Source organism: Melospiza melodia, chromosome 6 (assembly GCF_035770615.1).
Source record: "Melospiza melodia melodia isolate bMelMel2 chromosome 6, bMelMel2.pri, whole genome shotgun sequence".
In the NCBI taxonomy this organism is placed as follows: Eukaryota; Metazoa; Chordata; class Aves; order Passeriformes; family Passerellidae; genus Melospiza; species Melospiza melodia.
In genome coordinates, this window is record NC_086199.1 from 60,526,366 (window position 1) to 60,545,356 (window position 18,991).

At 40.4% G+C, this 18,991-nt stretch overlaps 1 protein-coding gene across 6 annotated transcripts in view; it reads right to left on the reverse strand.

Annotated features, from left to right (window-relative positions):
- SERGEF (secretion regulating guanine nucleotide exchange factor) overlaps positions 1–18,991 on the reverse strand; it is a 141,291-nt gene that overhangs the window by 51,671 nt on the left and 70,629 nt on the right. For 5 of the 6 annotated variants that reach the window (XR_010028042.1, XR_010028041.1, XR_010028043.1 and 2 more), the window contains one exon: positions 11,419–11,455. Coding sequence is in view for 2 of the 6 variants with exons in the window: in XM_063158581.1 (XP_063014651.1) it covers positions 11,419–11,455 (37 nt within the window). In the remaining 4 variants the exon portion in view is untranslated. Of the gene's footprint in view, positions 1–11,418; positions 11,456–18,991 lie in introns of those variants that run through there. The other variant, XR_010028044.1, reaches the window with a different exon arrangement.

The window sequence follows — 18,991 nt, forward strand, 5'->3', positions numbered from 1 at the left end:
GGCAGGCAACACAAGGTTTGGATAGAAGCAGAATACGTTTGGATTCCTGCCTCCTTTCATTGGTAGGTGGCAAGATGAGTCTTGGGCCAGAAAAAACTCTTAAAAATAGGGTGCATGATCTCAGAACAGCAAGGACACTAATTCCTGATACCTTTAACATTTTTTTCTCTTTTGAGCCTACAGCAATAAGTTCACATGAGCTTTAAGGCTATGGCTGGCCAGATGCACTGAAGAAAGCAGCACAGACTAACCTGGTCCTGTCTGCAGGCTCCAATCTGGCACAGGGAGACTCACAGCTGGCTGCTTCCTGCCTGGCATTTCTCCATGGGAGAAGAACAGAACTGCTACTGGGACTAAAGGAAGACTCCAGCTTAAATAAACACATCTAAAAGCTGCCTCCAGTATGAAACCTTTCAATAGTCACCAAGAAGACCCACAATTAAGGAGACTAAAGTCATGTTCAGTGACCACAAACCAGATGGTGAGTCCACAACCCATTGTAGAACACAGGCACAGGTGACAATTTTCCCCTCCTCTGTACAGAAGTAACACAAATAAAGTAAATACTTTTCTTGCCTAAGCAAGCATCTGCTTCTCAAAAGGGCCAGAATTATCCATGCCCTGAGTCTACATCATAGAAAACCAGTGAGTGCTTCAAATTTGTCATACATCACACATTATCCTGCATGCTCAATGTGAAGAACACATTAACATGATGAACTCATATGCAACTGGTATTTCTGAAATAATCCCTTTTGGAGGCCTCAGTAATAGAGCTCCCCTTGAAATAAAGGTCTCAGATTTGATCTATCAGCAGGGAACAGTAATAAATTATGAATTATTCCTATTAAAACTAGGGAACAATTTATTTTACAGGAGTTGCAAGCAAGCATTTATTAAATCAATATCACAAAAAAAAATCCCACACCTCGAAAAATGTAACAGCTACCAAGATTCTGTTAATAGAACAAAATCCAGCAGGATACACTGGAAAGAAGTTCTTACCCCTTGAGCATACATACATCTTTCACCACTACCACATCACACACCAAGTGTCCCATGTGCTCATTTAGAAGTACAAGATGTTGCAGGCCTTTAAGAGATACACCTTTCATCTCATTCAATTTTTAAAAACTGTGAAATGTTCATAAATCAAAAAAAAAAAAAAAAGTGCAGTGCATAAGAGGAAACAGTTCAGGAGGAAAAAATAGGAAGTTTGAAAGCCAAAGCAAACTATCTTTCAAGGCAAGTGAGCTTCCTACTCAGAATTATATGATTAGTGTTGCTTGTCATCCTGCCCATTTTCTGAGATGTCTCAACTCAGCAAGATAGCAGCTGGTGTCACTGAAAACCAAAGGCATAGGGAAGCCAACCTCCAGCTTAATATCAGACATTCAGCAAAGCAGCTGCTTACTTATTCAATCTCTTGGCAACTCAAATTTGTCACCAAGGTCATGGCAAACTACTTTTTTTTTAATTAATATTAAAATGCCTAAAGGAGGGGAAGGGGAGATGATTAACGATGTATCCTGATAAAATAATTTTCCCCTGTTTGACTGAATTGCTGTTCTGAGCATTATCCACAAGGAAAACAAAAAGGAAACTCATCAAGTTCTAAATCCTTCCTACTCTAAAGTCTTAGCTGACAGAAATTCTTTCCTACTGAGAAAAATGGCACCTGAAATCTTCTAGCCATGTACATCCTTCACTTACCAGAAAAGCATCGTGTCTAGCATTACAGCACGTATCATGGGCAGTGGCACTCTGGGGGATTCTCTTTTACAAGGTGAATAACAGGAGATCTGTGAACAGCTTGTAGGGTTTTGAGTCACCAGCACTGCAGGTCACGTAACATCCAAACTGAGAGTGTGCTACATCTTTGCTAAACTCCCCAGAGGAACCGGGGGCTGGAAAGGTCAAATGGGGGCCATAAAGGACATGGAGATCATTCTCACAGCTGGGATAAGCACTGGAAGTGTCATTGTGGTACAGCATCCCTGAGTTGCCTGAAGGTATTCCAAAAAAAGGCGCACAAAAGAGCAGATATGGTGGCCAGGCTCCCTGGGTGTAACCTCCCGCTCACTGAACAACTCACATTAAAAAAAATCAAAGTGGATATGACCCATGAATAGGAGCAGAGCTAAAACTGGATTTCATGTTCATCATGGGCTCGTTTGGAAGCTTCACTGTCCCACCCTGGGCTGGTGATCCCCACCATAACCACTTCCCAATAATCCAGTCATTTGTTCCAATGCAAGGCTACAGGGCAGGGATAGCATAAGATGCTAAATCTGAACAGAGGAAGATAAAGCCTATAGCATGAATTCCTGGCATCATACAAAGGTCCTCCTAGACAACATTTAATTTAGCAAATCAGGGCTAGAATAAATACAAACAAAGTTTATACCGGGATCAATACATCCTATATTACCTTCTCAAAGTAATTATTCCATTAGATTTGGAGAAGGGAGGAGGATGTAAGCCAGACCTAAGCTAGGGAAAATGTCACTATCTCATCTGAAAAATCTGCCAGGAAGGCCTCAGCAGACTGGTTTTTAAAATCATTACAGTTCATGTGTGTTACTGCAGGTGGTGGTGGTTGGATTTTTTGGTTTTGAGAACACTGACAGATGTGCTGCTATCTTAGCAGGTTCAGAGCTATCCAATGCTCAGGTAAAAGAGGCATATTGCTCCTCAAAGACTAATGGGCACCAAGCCCTGTATATGTGGCAGTAGTCTCTCACTTCAGCTTCGTGCTAACCAGTTATGTATGAAGCCTCACCATAAACAAATGTAACATGCCTGACATGAGTCCTGTGTGATTTACTTGTTCACCAGGAATATATCAACCCTTCTCACTGCTCCATGAGGAATGGTAAATGCTGTATGCTAAATACCTCTTAAAATCCTATTCATATAGCTTTCAGTCCTTCACACTTTCTCACAGTTCAAATAAGACCAACAATCTGAAAATAAAATTATGTGAAGACATTTCTCAGAAATAATAAAAGTTCCAGTTTAGCCTAGTTGCTCCTCAGAGACACTGAAAAAAAAGCACAGGAAAAAGCACAATAGCGAAATGGGTCTCAAAAGCATTTTTAATTTTAATTACTTTGTTACCTACCTTCTATAAAGAAGCACTTGAGTGGAACAAGTTCAAAAAGCAAGGACAAGTAAAGGGTAATTTTTATAAATATCCCAACTTTTAATCTTTTAATCGCTTTTCATTTGACTTTTTTCCCCTAATATTTTTCTTAAATACTTATCTCTCTAAAACCAATGATTTTTTATAAAATTCTTCATTTTTACCCAGAAAGTTTGCTCTAGGCTTGCAAGCCTGAACAGCTTCTTCTTTGTTATTAGCAGTAAAATAATCTTGCCTGCCAGCTAATACCTCAAGATTGTCTCCACTGCAATTTTAACTACCTTCAAATTCCAAGTCCCAAATCCTAAAGCGGGAAAAGAGGATCTGCTCTTATGGAAAGGTACAGAAACAATTCTCCACCCCACCTTGGTTTACAAAAGCTTCAGGAAGCCTGCTTTGATGTGTGCATTTAGCCCTGTGCGTTTGATGTGTGCATTTAGCCACACAGAGCAGTGCTGGCCCAGAAGTGTCCCTGTTTCACCTGCAGCCTGGCAACACTTCCCATATATCCTTACAACACCATCTCTCAGACCCATGTCACTGTCAGCTTCCCTGCCTTCAGCTTTGGCTCTTGACAGATTTTTCTGACCTTCACAATTGAAAGAGAACAGTATGACCAAAACAAACTGCAAAATCCAAAAAGTGGGCAGCAAACATGACTTTTAAAGTGCATTTGTGAAAAAACCAACTCAGTCAAGCCAATCTCTGAAAATCCCTTCCATCTTTTTATTATGCAGAAAGCTACTCAGAGTATTTAAGATCGTGTTAGTAAAACACACACACAAAAAATATCAAAAGGAAAAAGCTTCAGAGATTATTCACACAGAGCATGTTAAAAAGCTGGTCACAAATATCTACCCATGTGCTGAGAGAAAAATTTCTTAGTGCTCCGTCGTAAAGGATCTGGATAGTGACTACACACTGACACAGGGGTGTCAACCCAAGGTTCTGTAGCAAGATATTCCCTCCTGGAGAGCCAGAAATCGCCCAGCAGGGTCAGGCCTCATGCCAGCTTTCTAAATATAAACCACCTTGCCCTCCTGCCAGCCAGCCATTTAGCTGCAAAATTTCTACTCCGTGATACACTTAGAAGGTGAAGTTAGGCTGCATGTACAGAACCCAGAATTACCAGCACAGCTCACTGCAGAGCTGCTCAGCAGAAGGGCACCAAAGCCTTCATTTGTTGCCCTCCAAGTGCTTTGAGAGCTGCTTTGCTAGGCTTGTGCTTTCACTTGGGTGAACATCTCTCCCACATGCTCCAGATGACTCCCTGAAGGCAGAGATTTGTCCTCCCTTTTATTTCATTTCATAGCCACCAAACACTTAACCTCTCTTTAGTGACCAAGGGTGCCTGGTTTTGGGACTCCTGTTTGCTTCCTTGAAAATTCAGGTAAATATGCCTTAGATATGCCTTGGAAGTGTTGTTCTCCTTGAAGTAATTGCTCTGCTTAGAGCCTGTGAGTAAACAAATATGATAAAACCTGATTTGTTCTCTAAATTCTCAGTATCCATCCAGTGAACCCTCTGACAAAGGACTGCAAGCACCGATACTGCAGCTCCCACTCTCAAGAGTGCTCTCATCCTCTGTGATTTTCCAAAACCAGGTGGAAGGACTTCTCCTTTCCACAAATATCTGCAAGGAAGGGCTCCCTACTCGCTCAGCTTCAAGCAAAAATTCTTGCTTGGTAGCACTGGCTGGTTGTTTGCTGTCTTCCCATGACAATTATCTCCTCTGGCTGCCACTCCCAGCTCCAGCTGGATGGGCTCAGCTGTCACCAGAGGTTAACACTGCTCCCTTGCCTCTCCCCATCTCCAGGAGGGCTCTTGACACAGCAGATTCATCCCTGTGGATGTGATGCAGTGTCTCGGGAAGCAGACTGACAGCACACAGCAGCTCAGCTCTAGACAAACTCTAAGCTGACCCCACGGTGATATCCTAAGTTCAGGCAAAAATTCTACAAGAACCGTGAGCTTTTTGTACAGCAAAAAAAATTACAGCTTTTATCTTCAGAGCCTGCCTAAGCAGCTCTGCATCTGGTAGCAGCAGGAAACTACACTGTAAACAATATGACAAGCACTGCATTATTACCTGTTTATATGCTAAATGATATAAATTAAGATAGAGACACACACACCACGACTAATTATATTTTAAAACTGCTTCTCTGAGGGGAAGGGAAGTGATTGCAACTATTATTAGTTGCAATGCAATACTAAAACAAAAATAAAAATCAGGTCCCTTTACTCTAGACAGTTCTAAAATACACCAAGAGGCAGTTTATATTCCAAAGATTTCACAAGGTAAATTGACAAGCCACACAGAGAAAAGAAGCTGAATACAGCATTCCAGAGAGTTAAGTCACCCAAAATATGCCTCAATACAGTGACAAAGCCTGCAAGAAAAGGTAGCTGTAAAACCTAGACTTCATTTCAGTAACAGAAGATGCAGTTCAGTCAGATCTTATCCTAAACTCTGGAGTTTCTTTTTAGGGAGTCAATGCAATTCTGTTTTCTCTTGTGAACCTAATTAGCTTTTCACAGCAAAATATCCATCCTTTTCTATAGCCAGCAGCCACTGACTTCAGACAATTCAGTTGGTACAAAGCCATTTTTAGCCCCGTCAGAAGGCTTTTCCAAACGCTCAAATTAGCATTTCCTCATTTCTCTCCTCATCACCTTACACCCACAAATTCTTGAGATAGTTGGCAACTTGGCTTTCCATTAGCCCTTGGAAAAGAAACACTAAGAGATCACAGGATCAGATTTTTTGAGTATAACCTGCTGAAAATAACTAAATAATCAGACTTCTGAAATTTGAAATTCAATTTCAGCTTCATCTTACCAGAAGAACAATTAGTTTGCCTGGAGCACCAACGGTATACAAAAAAGAAATACAAAGTGAGAAGATATTTTAACAACTCACTGTATCTAACTATGACAGGAAAACTGTGATGTCAAATCTATATCCAGCTATGTCCAAAGCACTCAGGTGATCAGGTAATGATAGGTATGAGGTTGCTTTTTCTCAACAAATATAACCAAAGGAGCTTATATTTTGAAGAGCTATTTTAACAGTCAAAGCCACATTAAGAGCTAGATGACATACGAAATGACTCTGCCAGAGAATAAATTTAGAAGGTCGACATATAACCCGCATGAAAATGACAACAGTGATGGTTACTCGAAGTCCTGCCAGGTGCCCTTTAATAAGCAGAGAATGTGATTAGTGCTGCAATGCAAAGAGACAGCGTGCTGCAACATGACTCCATGCTGGTCTGCCAGGAAACCTTTACAATACAGTCCCTGGCTGCGCTGGGATTTTTCATGCATAATAAATAAAGCAACAGACTAGCAGACTCAGGCTCCTTGCTGAACACCAGTGCCCTCCTCTGTGTATGCTGAAGATTCCTCCAACCACCACAGCAACAGAGAGAATTTACGATTTTCCTCCTCGTGACAGACTGCTGAGTCCCCCGGGCCCAATGTCAGACACTGGACTGTGTCTGCTGCTCGGCGGGGCAGCTGTGAACAGCTAAATAACACTGTCAGCACAGGGCAGGGATCCGTCCCTCACCCTGCACAGCCTCCCCTCCTCACTGCTACTCACTCTGCCACAGAAACAGATCTTCCATCATCTCTTACAGCCCTTCCCCAGCTGATGCTTTGTACAATAATTCACTCGGAATCGTGCAACCAAACCATGGAACTCCACTAAAGTACAGAACCCTGCTAATTAAGAGGGACTGGCTTGCACATAGGAACCCTTCAGCTTCCTCATCAAAAAATATAGAACCAAAGTGTTTGGAATGGCATTAACACCACCACCATTTTAGGATGTGTATCACCATCTCCCTAAGCTTTGATTGCTTTGACCACATTTGTTTTCCAGCTCATAATTGCTATTTTCTTCCAGGATAGGAATATAAAAAGAAAATCTCAGCAGAGCATGGAGTAACAGCTCTTTTACTGCCCCTCTAACTCTACTGCATACTTTAATACAGACCACTTGAGGCATGAGCTACGATTTGAGTGGAAGATGTCTAATCCTAATTTTCTCTACAAAGACTATTCTTCCATTAAATTTAGTATTGGGTTTTACTCTCCAACTGCAGCTTCAGAAGGATGTGAATGCCCATGTTGTGATATTTACAGCTGTGATTGCACACTAACCACAGAAGACAAAATCCTGAAGCTTGTTCTAATCCACAGAAAACAAAAAAGGCAATGGGAGACAAAATTAACCCTCTTCTGAGGGGCCTGTGGTTTAGCAGAAAGTTGAGAGGTGATTTTAAAAATGTAATGCTGCTGCACTGAACACACTGAAACACAGTGTGATCAGGCAGGGCCTCGTCGCCTCACATGTCACCTGTACTTCCATGCGCAAAACACTCTTATGGTTGGGTGGCCAGCTTGGGCCTTTGGGGCTCATTTTTATTGTTTTAACATTAATTACATGGTGCCCTCTCCACTATCACTAATCATGGGGGTTAAGCAGAGCTGAGTAAGTAACCTGAGCAGGGAAAAAGCCAAAGGAGACAGAGAGAAGTATCAAATGAGTAACAATGACATGAATCACAAAGCCCAGTTTCTCCTTGTGAGCACCACTGCACCCCCACCACCTGCACTGGCAGTGCCTCTGTGGTGTGGGTCACCACACAGCAGTGTCCAAGCCAGGCTCTGGGGACTATCTCGCTGAAGGATGCTTTAAATCTTCCAGGCAAGAAAATGAGCAAAGTCAGAATTCACTGTGGTGACTATGAAAAAGCTTTTTGCACTATCTGAAGTAGCCACATGTCCCAACACTTATCCCCTTCAAAACACCACACCAGAAAATGTTAACTTGAAAGATCCACATCTTTCTCTTCCAAACAAACAAATTCCCCTTTGAAGGCTCCTTTAAAGTTGGACTTCAACAGAAACTAATTAGCTTTTAAAAAAAAGCACTCCTCCCTACATCTCCTCCAGTATCTTTTGTTTAAAAGATTTTCATTAGTTTATAGAGGTTGAGAAAATGACTAAAAGCAAGACCAAAAAGGGATGTAATGCATCACCAAGGTTTTAGGGAGACAGACTACAGAACTATCATCCTTGTAATGATTTCTGGGGGGGGGGGGAATGGATTTAACTACCTTCAGGAGGCCTAAATAAAATTCCACGGTTTAATTTTTACTAAAATAAGACATTTGCATTTGGAGGTTCTTCACGGCATTCTGTCCTGTGCTCTGTGGTTGCAGCACAGTGAAGGCATTGCTGCATTTAGCAGCATCTCTACTTCTGCACAGTTAATATTGCTTGATTATTTAAGTTGCAGCATTGCATGACTTACGTGTTCTCTTAAAGATAACGATTCTCTTTTTCAAAAAAGGAGCATCAAATTCTTACTGGGGAGTTGGTAGAAAACTGATAAGAGCGTTCTCCATAAATACTGTTTTCAAACACAGGCTTTTTAGGATAATAATCAGACCTCCTTACCTTTTCATTGCTGAAAACACTATAGACTCCTAAACCTGGAAAAAGCTCAGATTTGTCACAGTGATTTAGTTCCATCATGTATTTCAGTCATTCAAAAATACTGTCTCAGTATCACAAAGTTCAGCACTAACATTGCAGCTATCACATTCAGGTAAAAAAGCCAATTTGTGGTGCTTAGTAAGTACATAGACAGCTTTCAGTGTAGCAAGGTGTTTTTCAGATATGTTATACAACATTTATTAAATAACTACCCATTTCTTTCAGTACAAAAATAGGCTGGCTCCTAAGATGATTAATCCTTGATTGAGGTGAAAAGTGCAAGGTCTTCCCTTAACAGGCAAGGATTTTTGTTCTCAAGCAAAAAGTCATTCAAACGTAAAAAAATATTACAACACTTACAAATTTTAGAATTAATTTCACAATACAACCCCAAATGAAGATAAAAATGTGTTTTCAGCAAGGGCTAGAAGTGATGTTTACACTTTTTTACAAACTAATAGCAACTTTTAACTCATTAAGTTTAGAAAACCAGGTACGTTTCAAGACAACCTACATATCATTCTCCTTTATATCAAACATTTACCTCATGATGAAAACCAAATGAAAACCAAAATACTACCAATATAGCCACAAAAAAAAAGGAGCAAGAGCCATCAGAGTGAAGAGAGCAGAAAAATTCTGCACTGATTCCAGTAGAAGAAAGCAAGAGAAGAGAATTCAAATAACTGAACTGTGCAAATGGATGCAGACTATATAAAGTCACATGAAAATACCTAACTGCTTGCTAGCCTTACAAATCAAACAGCTTGTATCACCAGTAAGATGATTAGAACACTACTTCAGCATTTGCGGAATGAATCATAAATCCAGCCTCTCTGTCCTAAAAATCTTTCTATTTAAAAGATGATGCAACAAAAAAAGCACAAGCACATTGGTATATACAACCAGAAATAATGACTTGAATATTATACTGTTAAAGGCCTTTCAGTTTACCTGTCATACTGAACTTGAATTATTTCAGTTTAAAAGTCAATCACTCAAGCATTCACTAATTAAGAAAGACATGGCTGATATAGTGGTTATAAATGAACTCTGCTTGAATAAGTTATTAGAAATTTGTACAATCAAGTAGACATTCATGGAAATCTGTGTGATATCTTTTAAGAACTATAACAGCTGACAGCTTTGAACCAAGAATGGCCAGTGATCAGAGAAATCTTACCACAGAATGTTCTAAAAGTCAACCTTTTAAAAACATATGTAAAATTCAATTCAGGGAAAATTGTATCATAGTTCTTTAGTTCAAAAAAATTGCAACATCACATTTCTGTTGTCCTTAAAATAAAATTGACTGGCTTCCAGCACTGATAATTCCCCCATTGAATTCAATGAGCATAGCATGCAGCTTAGATAGGCATATGGTGTTCTTTACATATGCAAAGTTCTTTGTTTATTGTAACTTTCTTCTAGAATTTCTTTCCCCAACCCATTTTTTCCAGAGATTTCTGCCTAGAAGGCAGAAAGCTTAAAAGGACATAGGCAGAGAGAAGGTTGTTCAAACTCAATGCTTTGCTTTCACGCACACTGGAGGAATCTGCCAGCAGCACATTTTTACTTCATCAATTCAGCAAGAAACAAGATTGCTCTTCAGTCGACATTCAGAAGCACCAGCCTGACAATTAACACCGGCATGTGACACTGAACAAGTAGGGAGAAGGCAAAAGAAAAAATCTTTTCTTAAATCCAGTCATAAACTTAATAGCACTTAACGAGTTCACTACAAGGTTTAACTGGAGAAAGATAATTAGAAAATATACTACAGCAGATATGGAAATACAGAAAATGCCACCTTTGTGGCCACTTAACAGAACCTGAAAAAATAGTGCATGGAAAGCAGGTTGAATACCAAATAGCTGCTTTTCTGTACCTCTGTCAAACTACACTTTAGAAAATTAAGGAAATTCTTTACTTGACACCTCAATGCATCAGTCACAGCAATCAAAAACATCTAAGTGGATGGAGTGCTGCTTCATTTCCAGCTCTCATTAGCACAGAATTCCTTTCTTCATCTGTCTTGCTCTGTCTATTAATGGGGATAATTATGCTGACCTCCTTTATAAAGCACTCAAAAATATACAGTTAAAAATGTTCCTAAACAAGTAATTACATATAATAGCAATCATGTATCAAACTTCAGTTATCAACTCATCACATGAAAGCAAGAATCCGATTGTTCCTGGAATTAGTACACAAAATTCAATTTCTGCACCGACATTAGCTTCCTAGTACTTCCATCATTATTACTACAGCTGCATTATGCTAAAATGCTCTAAAGAACCTGTCTACCACTGACTGACATTTTGAAGATTTTCCAAGCTTTGAACAACAAAAGACCCAGGATTCTTTTCAACAATAATTTCCATGTTAATAATTTCCATCTTGTTAAACAGAGATACTTTTGACCAGCACCAAGCTTGGGTGCTATTCTGAATCTGCAGCCTGGATTGTTGCAATGGCTCCAGGCTAAAACAGGCTGTAACACTTTGCAAATGTATTTTCTTGTTACATCCATCAACCCCTCTCTCCTTACAGGAGCTGGTCTACAAGACCACAATTTCATCACCAGCACTTACTGTCACCAGTTTCTGTTTCCTCTACATCTATATGTTACTTTCCTCCTTTCAGATGCACACAATGCCCACAATCATTCAGTATGTTTGATGTACACATTTTTCTTTCATCTTGTGCTACTAAAATTGAAAAAAAGGTGAGAGGATTTGTTATAAAATTAAGCTACTTACCAACTATTGCCAGATTATGCTCTGAGCCACACGCGATCTGAAAAAGAAATATGAATTACTAAATCAGAACCTGCCTACCAGAAGGAAGACAGTCACAATTATGACAGGAAATTAAAAATTAACCTGAAACAAACAACTACAGTTTGTAGGACGCAAAATCAAGGTTGAAGTGTTCTCATGGTTAAATGGAATTTCATTTGTAGCCTCACTTAGGGGCTTAGTGGCAGGAGTGCATGATTGTTTGTTTAATAAAGAGGTATTTTCTTCTCAAAATGCAGACATTTCAACCCTTTCAAGCAAGACTGGCCACGATTCTGCAAAAACATCACACCTTTGACAATACCCACTGGATATAACAAGAGGCACAGAGCAAACACAGATTAATCCATACAGAGGCAGCTGGGAATCAAAAGGGTGATGAACATTTCCGTCTCTGTTACCTATATTGTTTTTCCAGCTGACCCCTGAGGAACTGCTCAAAGTATACAGGCTCAGTGTGATAAACCTGATGTGATATGATCCCTACAAGTCACTTGCCTAGAATGGAGAAAAACTACCCGGGGACTCAACCCTTCTGTTAGCTTATTAATGATGGAAATCATTAAATGATTAATGAATTTCTTTTCAAAGCAAACTTATAATTCAGGTATTTTTCATCCTTCTTTGTAGCTGCAGTGAACATGCCTGATGCTTAAGTTGCTTTAGTGTACTGATTTTTTTTAAGTTGTCCATCATTGATGGTAACACAGGCACCCAGAGCAGCCCCCTGTCCTTACTGCAAGGGCTTGTCTTTCCCACAGAATTTCTTTTGCAAGGTCACTGCTGGCACAATTGTCTGATGTAAGAAACTTCACTTCACACAAGGTTACTCTGCTGAGTGTCCTCAAGTTTTTAATTTAAATAAAAGCAACCCCCTCAAAATTCTGTATCCAGTTCACTGTCTTGAAAGTACTTGTCCATTATGCCTAATACTGAGCTGGAGAAAACTAATAAGCACATTCGTCCTAAAGAACATTTGCAATGGCAAAATATAATACAGGAGTATATGCTCAATTATATTAAAAACTAGAAGTCCATACCATCAAAAGTTTATATGGTTCTGTGCATGCATAACTTTATAGCTTTTACAGCCAGAGAAACAGCTATAATCACCTCCATGTCTGCAGAACATAAAACCATAGAAGTTAATAAAACAGGCCTTGTGCTCAGCTCACTGTGCTTGAGAATTTACTGGTGAAGAGACACCCAAGACTGACACACTGAGTAACTTGAGCTCCTGTGTTACAAATGAGCACCACAATCATTACTACGCACATTTTACTTGTGCCACAACTGCTACATGAAAACATTTGGGCAAAGCCATCCCAACACAACAATGGCAAGGAAGAAGAAAAAGACTCTTTAGAATAAAGGTCCTTAGACAAAACATTAAAGCGTTTGGGAAAACAGTGCAAGAAAAATAATTCAAGTGACAGCACATTCCAGCATGGCCTCATCTTCAGAAAAATCAAGAGAAAGCAGCAGGAAAAGCACTGCCTTTGCAAGAGCACTAGCAGGACTGCATTGAGTCCTTTATTCCACAATGCTGCAGACAGGAAAAGCTCCAAGTCCCAGCCATGAAAATACATAAATCACTGCCATATCCCACATCTCTATCCTCACAACAAGACCGAGCCCTACACAGCAGCAGGGCTGGCTCCTAATGCCTATTTACTGGCTAATGCTCCCACCTGTGCTTCTCAGGCTTATAAGCTGATGCCATGGCAACAAGATCCACACATGGAAGCACATGCAAAGGCTTTCTAGCAAAAAAAGCAAAATTCTCCTCTTCACCAAGTGCTGAAAATTGGATATATTGAAGTCGCTGCTAATAGAATAAATAAATTTTATCTGAGGTGTGAATAATCTTGGCTAATTCCCTAGGAAATACACTGACACAAGCAGAGATTCAAAAGCATTGGCACAAAAAAACTGCTCAGGCTGGTGGCTGACACTGCCAGGACCTGCTCCAGAAACACTACATTAAAAAAAAAAGGAGAAAAAAAAAAAAGCCCCACACGAACAAGGTGTTATTTAGATTGTAAAAAACCACCCCTGACAAAGAAGCTTTTTTTTTTGCTACATCCAATAGCAGCAGGTACATAGACTGCAAAGCCAATAAAAGAATGCTGGTGATGTCAAACAGCTTTGCTCAGGTAGCTGTTACTCTGGCCACCATTCAGAGCTCCCACCAGCCAGCTATCAGGCTGTGAGGGACTCAGTCAAATTGCTGTTTTATACAGACTGGCCAGCCCTGGGGAGCTGCCCCCAAGGCAGCCACTCATGGCCAGCATGCTGCAGCTCAGGGGCTGATGGGGTACCAGCTGCTGCAAAGCACAAAAACACCTCTTCTGGGGGGGTAAAAGCCGCCTCAGTGAAGTGCCAGCTTCAATTGGAACCAAGTAAAGTGGTTCTGCTGAAGGCAGTGCCCTGGATTCACCCTCAACAGCCCAGAGCAAGGACAGCACACACCCTGTACCAGCAGCAGTTCTGTGCTCCAAAGCAGAATTTGCTCAATTTAGAGCACAAGGTTCACCACACCTCTGCCTTGTCACAGGGTGTCACCACCTGACAACACAGACTGACTTTGTAGGAACCCCCAGATTAAAAAAAAAAACTTAAGAGAGCCCTAAATTTAGCTTTCTGGAAAACCTTGTCCATCATCCACGCTCCTTGCTACAGGCTATACCATCCGCCCACAGGATTCCTGCTGGCCTGCACACCTGTGCCTCTGGAGCTCAGGAGGGACCACACCACAGAGGTGAAGCAAGGTTGCCACTGCTTAATGAACACTGAAGCCTTGCAGGTACTCCACAACATCTTTCATACAATAAAGTTTAAGATGTGGCACCTCCTTTTCTCTCTGACTCCCCACAACAGGCAGCAATCAGCCAAGAGTGATTGATTTGCTGGTACAAATACAGACCAGCCAGAGAACAGCACTGCTGAACAGATGTTTTATGCTTCCATTAGATGTAATAAACTCTTCAGTCAGTGCAGGTCACTGGGAGAAGCCTGGTATTTACTGCAGCAACTATAATTTTCTGGCTACTTCTCTTCTGTCCCCACCCCCAATGTGCTGCAGAGAAATTAAATTCCAACAGACATCTGCATGCTTCCAGTGGGTTAGTATATTCAGGGATGCTTATAAACACACAATAATGCTTTCTAATTGGGCAATAATTTTACATTATGTTTTAATTGAAAAAAAAAATCACTAAATCACTAAACTTAATGACAAATCAGAGACTGCTACTGAGCAAAGCTCTGTGAGCTCAAGAAACACAACTCCCTACACAGTAAAGAATTCACACTAAAGTTCTCAGTTTGGAGGGAAATTGGAGAAGTTGTGAAGGATATTGTGTTCTCTACATAAATGATCTCAAGGCACGTGACAAATGTCTATAAGGCAGGCAAAGAATGCTTAGGGACCATTTCACCCAGAACTTATTTACCTTATTATCTGTGCTCTTTCAACCATACATAAATTGTTTGTTTCTTCCCTTAAATTGTGTGCTAGCAAGCTGTTTTGTACCTAGCAATGGCTGTGGTTCAGATCCATCCATCCATCCAGAATTAACACGTCTGGCGTAAGCAGCCAAGGGACCAGCATTTTATTAATCATAAATAGTATGATAAATAGCATAATCACAGTCATAAGCTGCAAGGATGGTGAGGAAAGACCTTAGCACAGCAACCACAAACTCTGGGCAAAACACCAACACCTTTCTGCAGTCTACATATATGCTTATGGCCCAGGCCTCACAAAAATTAATTGACTGTATGTAAAATCAATGAGTTATGCAAAAAAGAGAAAAATATTTTATTCTTAAGTGAAATATTTTCTATCTTAAAAGCACTACATGAAGAAGCAAAATAATGTTTAGCACATGTTATATAAACATTCCCATATATACCTGGGTGTGTGTATGGATACAAAAAAGAATATATATATGCATATTGGGAAAAGAAGGTTATCTATTAAACAAGATATTTATCAGGGAAGAAAGTTCAGACAAAACATTTTCTGTCTGGGATAGAGATCTCACCTTTGCAGACAGCAAGCCAACACATACAGGACAAGACTCCTGTGGATATTTAGACATGCAGTCTCCCTTGGATTTCAAAAGGTAATTAAGAGACAAAAACACCTTTTGCCAACCATCCCCTAAGGGACTTCTGAGTACTGTAACAAAACAACTCTGACAAAGTGTATAAAAATCCAAGTTTCAGGCTACTACCATGACCACAAGGCTGTTCTTTCTTTTCTTTCTGTAACCCCAGTGCTTGGACTGAGTGCAACCCACCAGGAAAAAAATGGAATCAGACCTGCAGGCAAAGTCAACCTCCCACTGCAGCAGAGGGGAAGGGACACCACAGGAGAGGGTGCAAAGAAGAAGCACAGGGAGTTGGACTCACAAGAGGGATTACAGGATGAAAAGTCACAAGCATCCAAACATCAAGGTGTTAAGCTAGAACAACAAAAATACCTCAATGCAATTTATTTTTGTTTCACCACCCTACAAACACACGTTAATTCCCTTCAGTGCAATTATTTCTCAAAACATGAAAGGCTGTGGAGGCTTCTATCACTTCTTAGAGATGAGAGCATGATGTACAAAGAAGATTTTTAAGGATGAATGAACTGATGTTTAAGAGGCATGCAGATTCTAGTCTCTGTCTTCCTAATTGCACTCAGCTCTGTTTCAGGGAGAGAGGGGCAGGAGGCAAGGGAAGGAAACTCTGAAAGGGTGGGCACATAAATACTTTGACCCAGGACTTTAGCCATGGTATCTCATGTCTTTTGACAAATTTCACTGTAAGGAAATTGCCGGGGCCAGATGATGGCAAATTTTATTCCTTCTGAGATCAGAAGTCCTAAAGGAAGGAGAGGAGGTGACCGAGAGACTGCAGATCAAAGCTTACATAAGGCAGGGGAATCTTCTCTCCCGGAGCTGCTCTTCCATGCCCTTGATTAATGTGTGTAACAACAATTTGTACTGTTTGACACCCTCGGTGCAACTGCATTTGTATGCAGAATTCTATTGATGTGTAAAAATAAAGTAAAAGGAATCTAATTAGCAAAGCTGTCCTGCTTCAAATGATCCTTTACTAGGAACTCTGTGTTCCTCTTCTGGATCATTTGACTCCTGATTGATAAGAAAGCAGCTTGCTAACCTAGTCACATTCCTTGGCCAGCATAAGACTAAGTCCACTTTAATGCAGAACATGTTCCTAGTTGTTGGCTGCAGCAGGTGAAAAGTAAGAGGGCTAGTGTCCTGTAGATCACAGGATATTTCCCATTTTTCATCAAGTTTTCTACCTAAAGCAGATTTTTTTTTTTTATAGTTGTGTGATTGGCTTTTTAGTCTTTATGTAGTTTTACTTTCCCCTACAACAAGAAAATCCACAATAAAATTTAAACTGAATGCACATAATAAGGTCTGGAAGAAAACATTTCTTCTCAAAACACACCTGACCTAAAGCTAACGTGCCATGTAAGCAGACCTTTGCAAGCATGGAGGAGAAGAGGAAGCATTAAGGCATTGCCAGGATGCAGTAAGCTTTCAAAGGAAGATTTTACAGCTCCCAGTAGCTTCCAGAGTTATGATCTATGCCCTCCCTGCCTGAAAGTAATTCCAAGCCTGCAGCAGTTTCAGCACAAGACACAAAATGCTTTTCCCCCATGCAGCATTTCCCTTGCTTCTCTACCCCCTGTTTTCAGAGTCCCATCTTCCATCACTCAACACCCCGCCCTGCCAACTGCCTTACAGTCACCAAAAAGCCCGGTGGCCAACACCCAGAGCTTGCCTTCACACCCCCTGTGCCATGTGACACCTACGTGTGTCCCTGCACACCTTCCCACTCTGTGACACTAACCACAGTGAGAAATTGCTCTGCTCTCCCCTGACTGAGCACCACACTTCCAGGAAAGCCATCTTGTGGTTAACAGGGTGCAGTTGCACTTCTGTGATTCAACTGGTGAACCTTGGGTCTCAAGTGCTTGCACAAGAGGGAAACATTTGTTAAGTACAAAGCAAAAAACCAAAAAAAACAAACCATAAACAGCAACAACAAAAATAGCCCAACCACCAATAAGAAAAAAAACACAACTACCCACAAATGCACAAAACCCCTCCAAACAGTCAAAATAAAACCACACACCAAAAATCAACTAATCTTTTAGTATCAGAGAGAAAACACCACAACCCCAAAACCCTGTCATTAGTGATAAGGCACAGGAGATGAAAATAAAAGAAGGAAAGAAAAGCTATTTGTTAAAGCAGCCAAGATTTTCACTGAAGGTTTACATCACAGTAACCCATGTGCACCTCCTAAGTCTACTTGAAGGGAGATAACATTGAAAAACTGGTTACATTGTAAAAAGTAAATATGGACCATTTGCCTAAGGCTGAGAATGAAAGGACTGAGGAGGTCAACACAGAGTAAGATCTGTGTCCACCTATGAAAAACACCTCATCTTTAGATGACTCCAGAACAACAAAAAGTGCTGAGATCTCAGTAAGAACACTCAGTGGTATTAGGTTTTAGTCGAATGACAAGAATGCAGCCAAAACAAGTGTGATAAAAATCTTTACAAGTCAGCAAGGTCAGCTGGCTCTTCTCTCTTGCCTCAAGATTTTCCAATTAGTTCTTGTACCCTTCTTCAGGCAGTTCTCTCCCTCCCTTGGGGTCCAGAAAACATTAGTATCTTTCATTCCAGGAAAATCAAGCTCTGCCACTTTTATATATCCCTCAGCCTCACTGGTCCATCAAAATTTTCCATTTTTGTAATCAAGACCTCAGTCACAAAGCAATTTTTGCCTGTCCTTTCATCATTTTTAAAATGAACAAAGTAATGGTCATTCAATTTCAGTTTGTTTCCTGTAACGGGCTCTCCATTCAGTCTTCATTATTTTGTGAAAATTAAGACTGAAGTATTCCTACTGATTGAAAAAGAAATCATTCATCACAGCAGCCCTGGTAACATATACATACTCCTAAACCTATGACTGTGCACTGCAAATCCCACAAGACCAAAATCCTTACTAACATTACAGACATCCAGATATGAGCTAGAGGAATGGGGTCTTCAGCAAATGCATAGTTTCACCCAAGGGAACAACTTCACCATTTGTCTCAAGATTACTTTGATTTGGTTTGTTTCATGCACAATTCCCAGCTCCTTGCATTCTCAGTGTCACTCTCTCAGAAGTGGAATGACAGGCACTAAGATGAATACCTTACAATCTATTCAGGTTTGCTTTGGGGACTGCAACTAGTTTGTTCTTTGAGGCCACAAACACCCTTTTGACATAAGAAATTAAAGAAGCCAAGGCCACAGAAACACAAAGTTTCAAAACCTCCTTATACACAGATTTGTCTCTACCATCAACACACACATCCTTATGATCAGATTATTCTGATGTTTTCAGGTCAAGAATTGTGGCTTGCAGCATGCAAAAAACCCACTCAGTATCTGTCTTTTCTTTCTATTGTACATGAAAGCAGCAAAAAGACAAAGTTCACTATA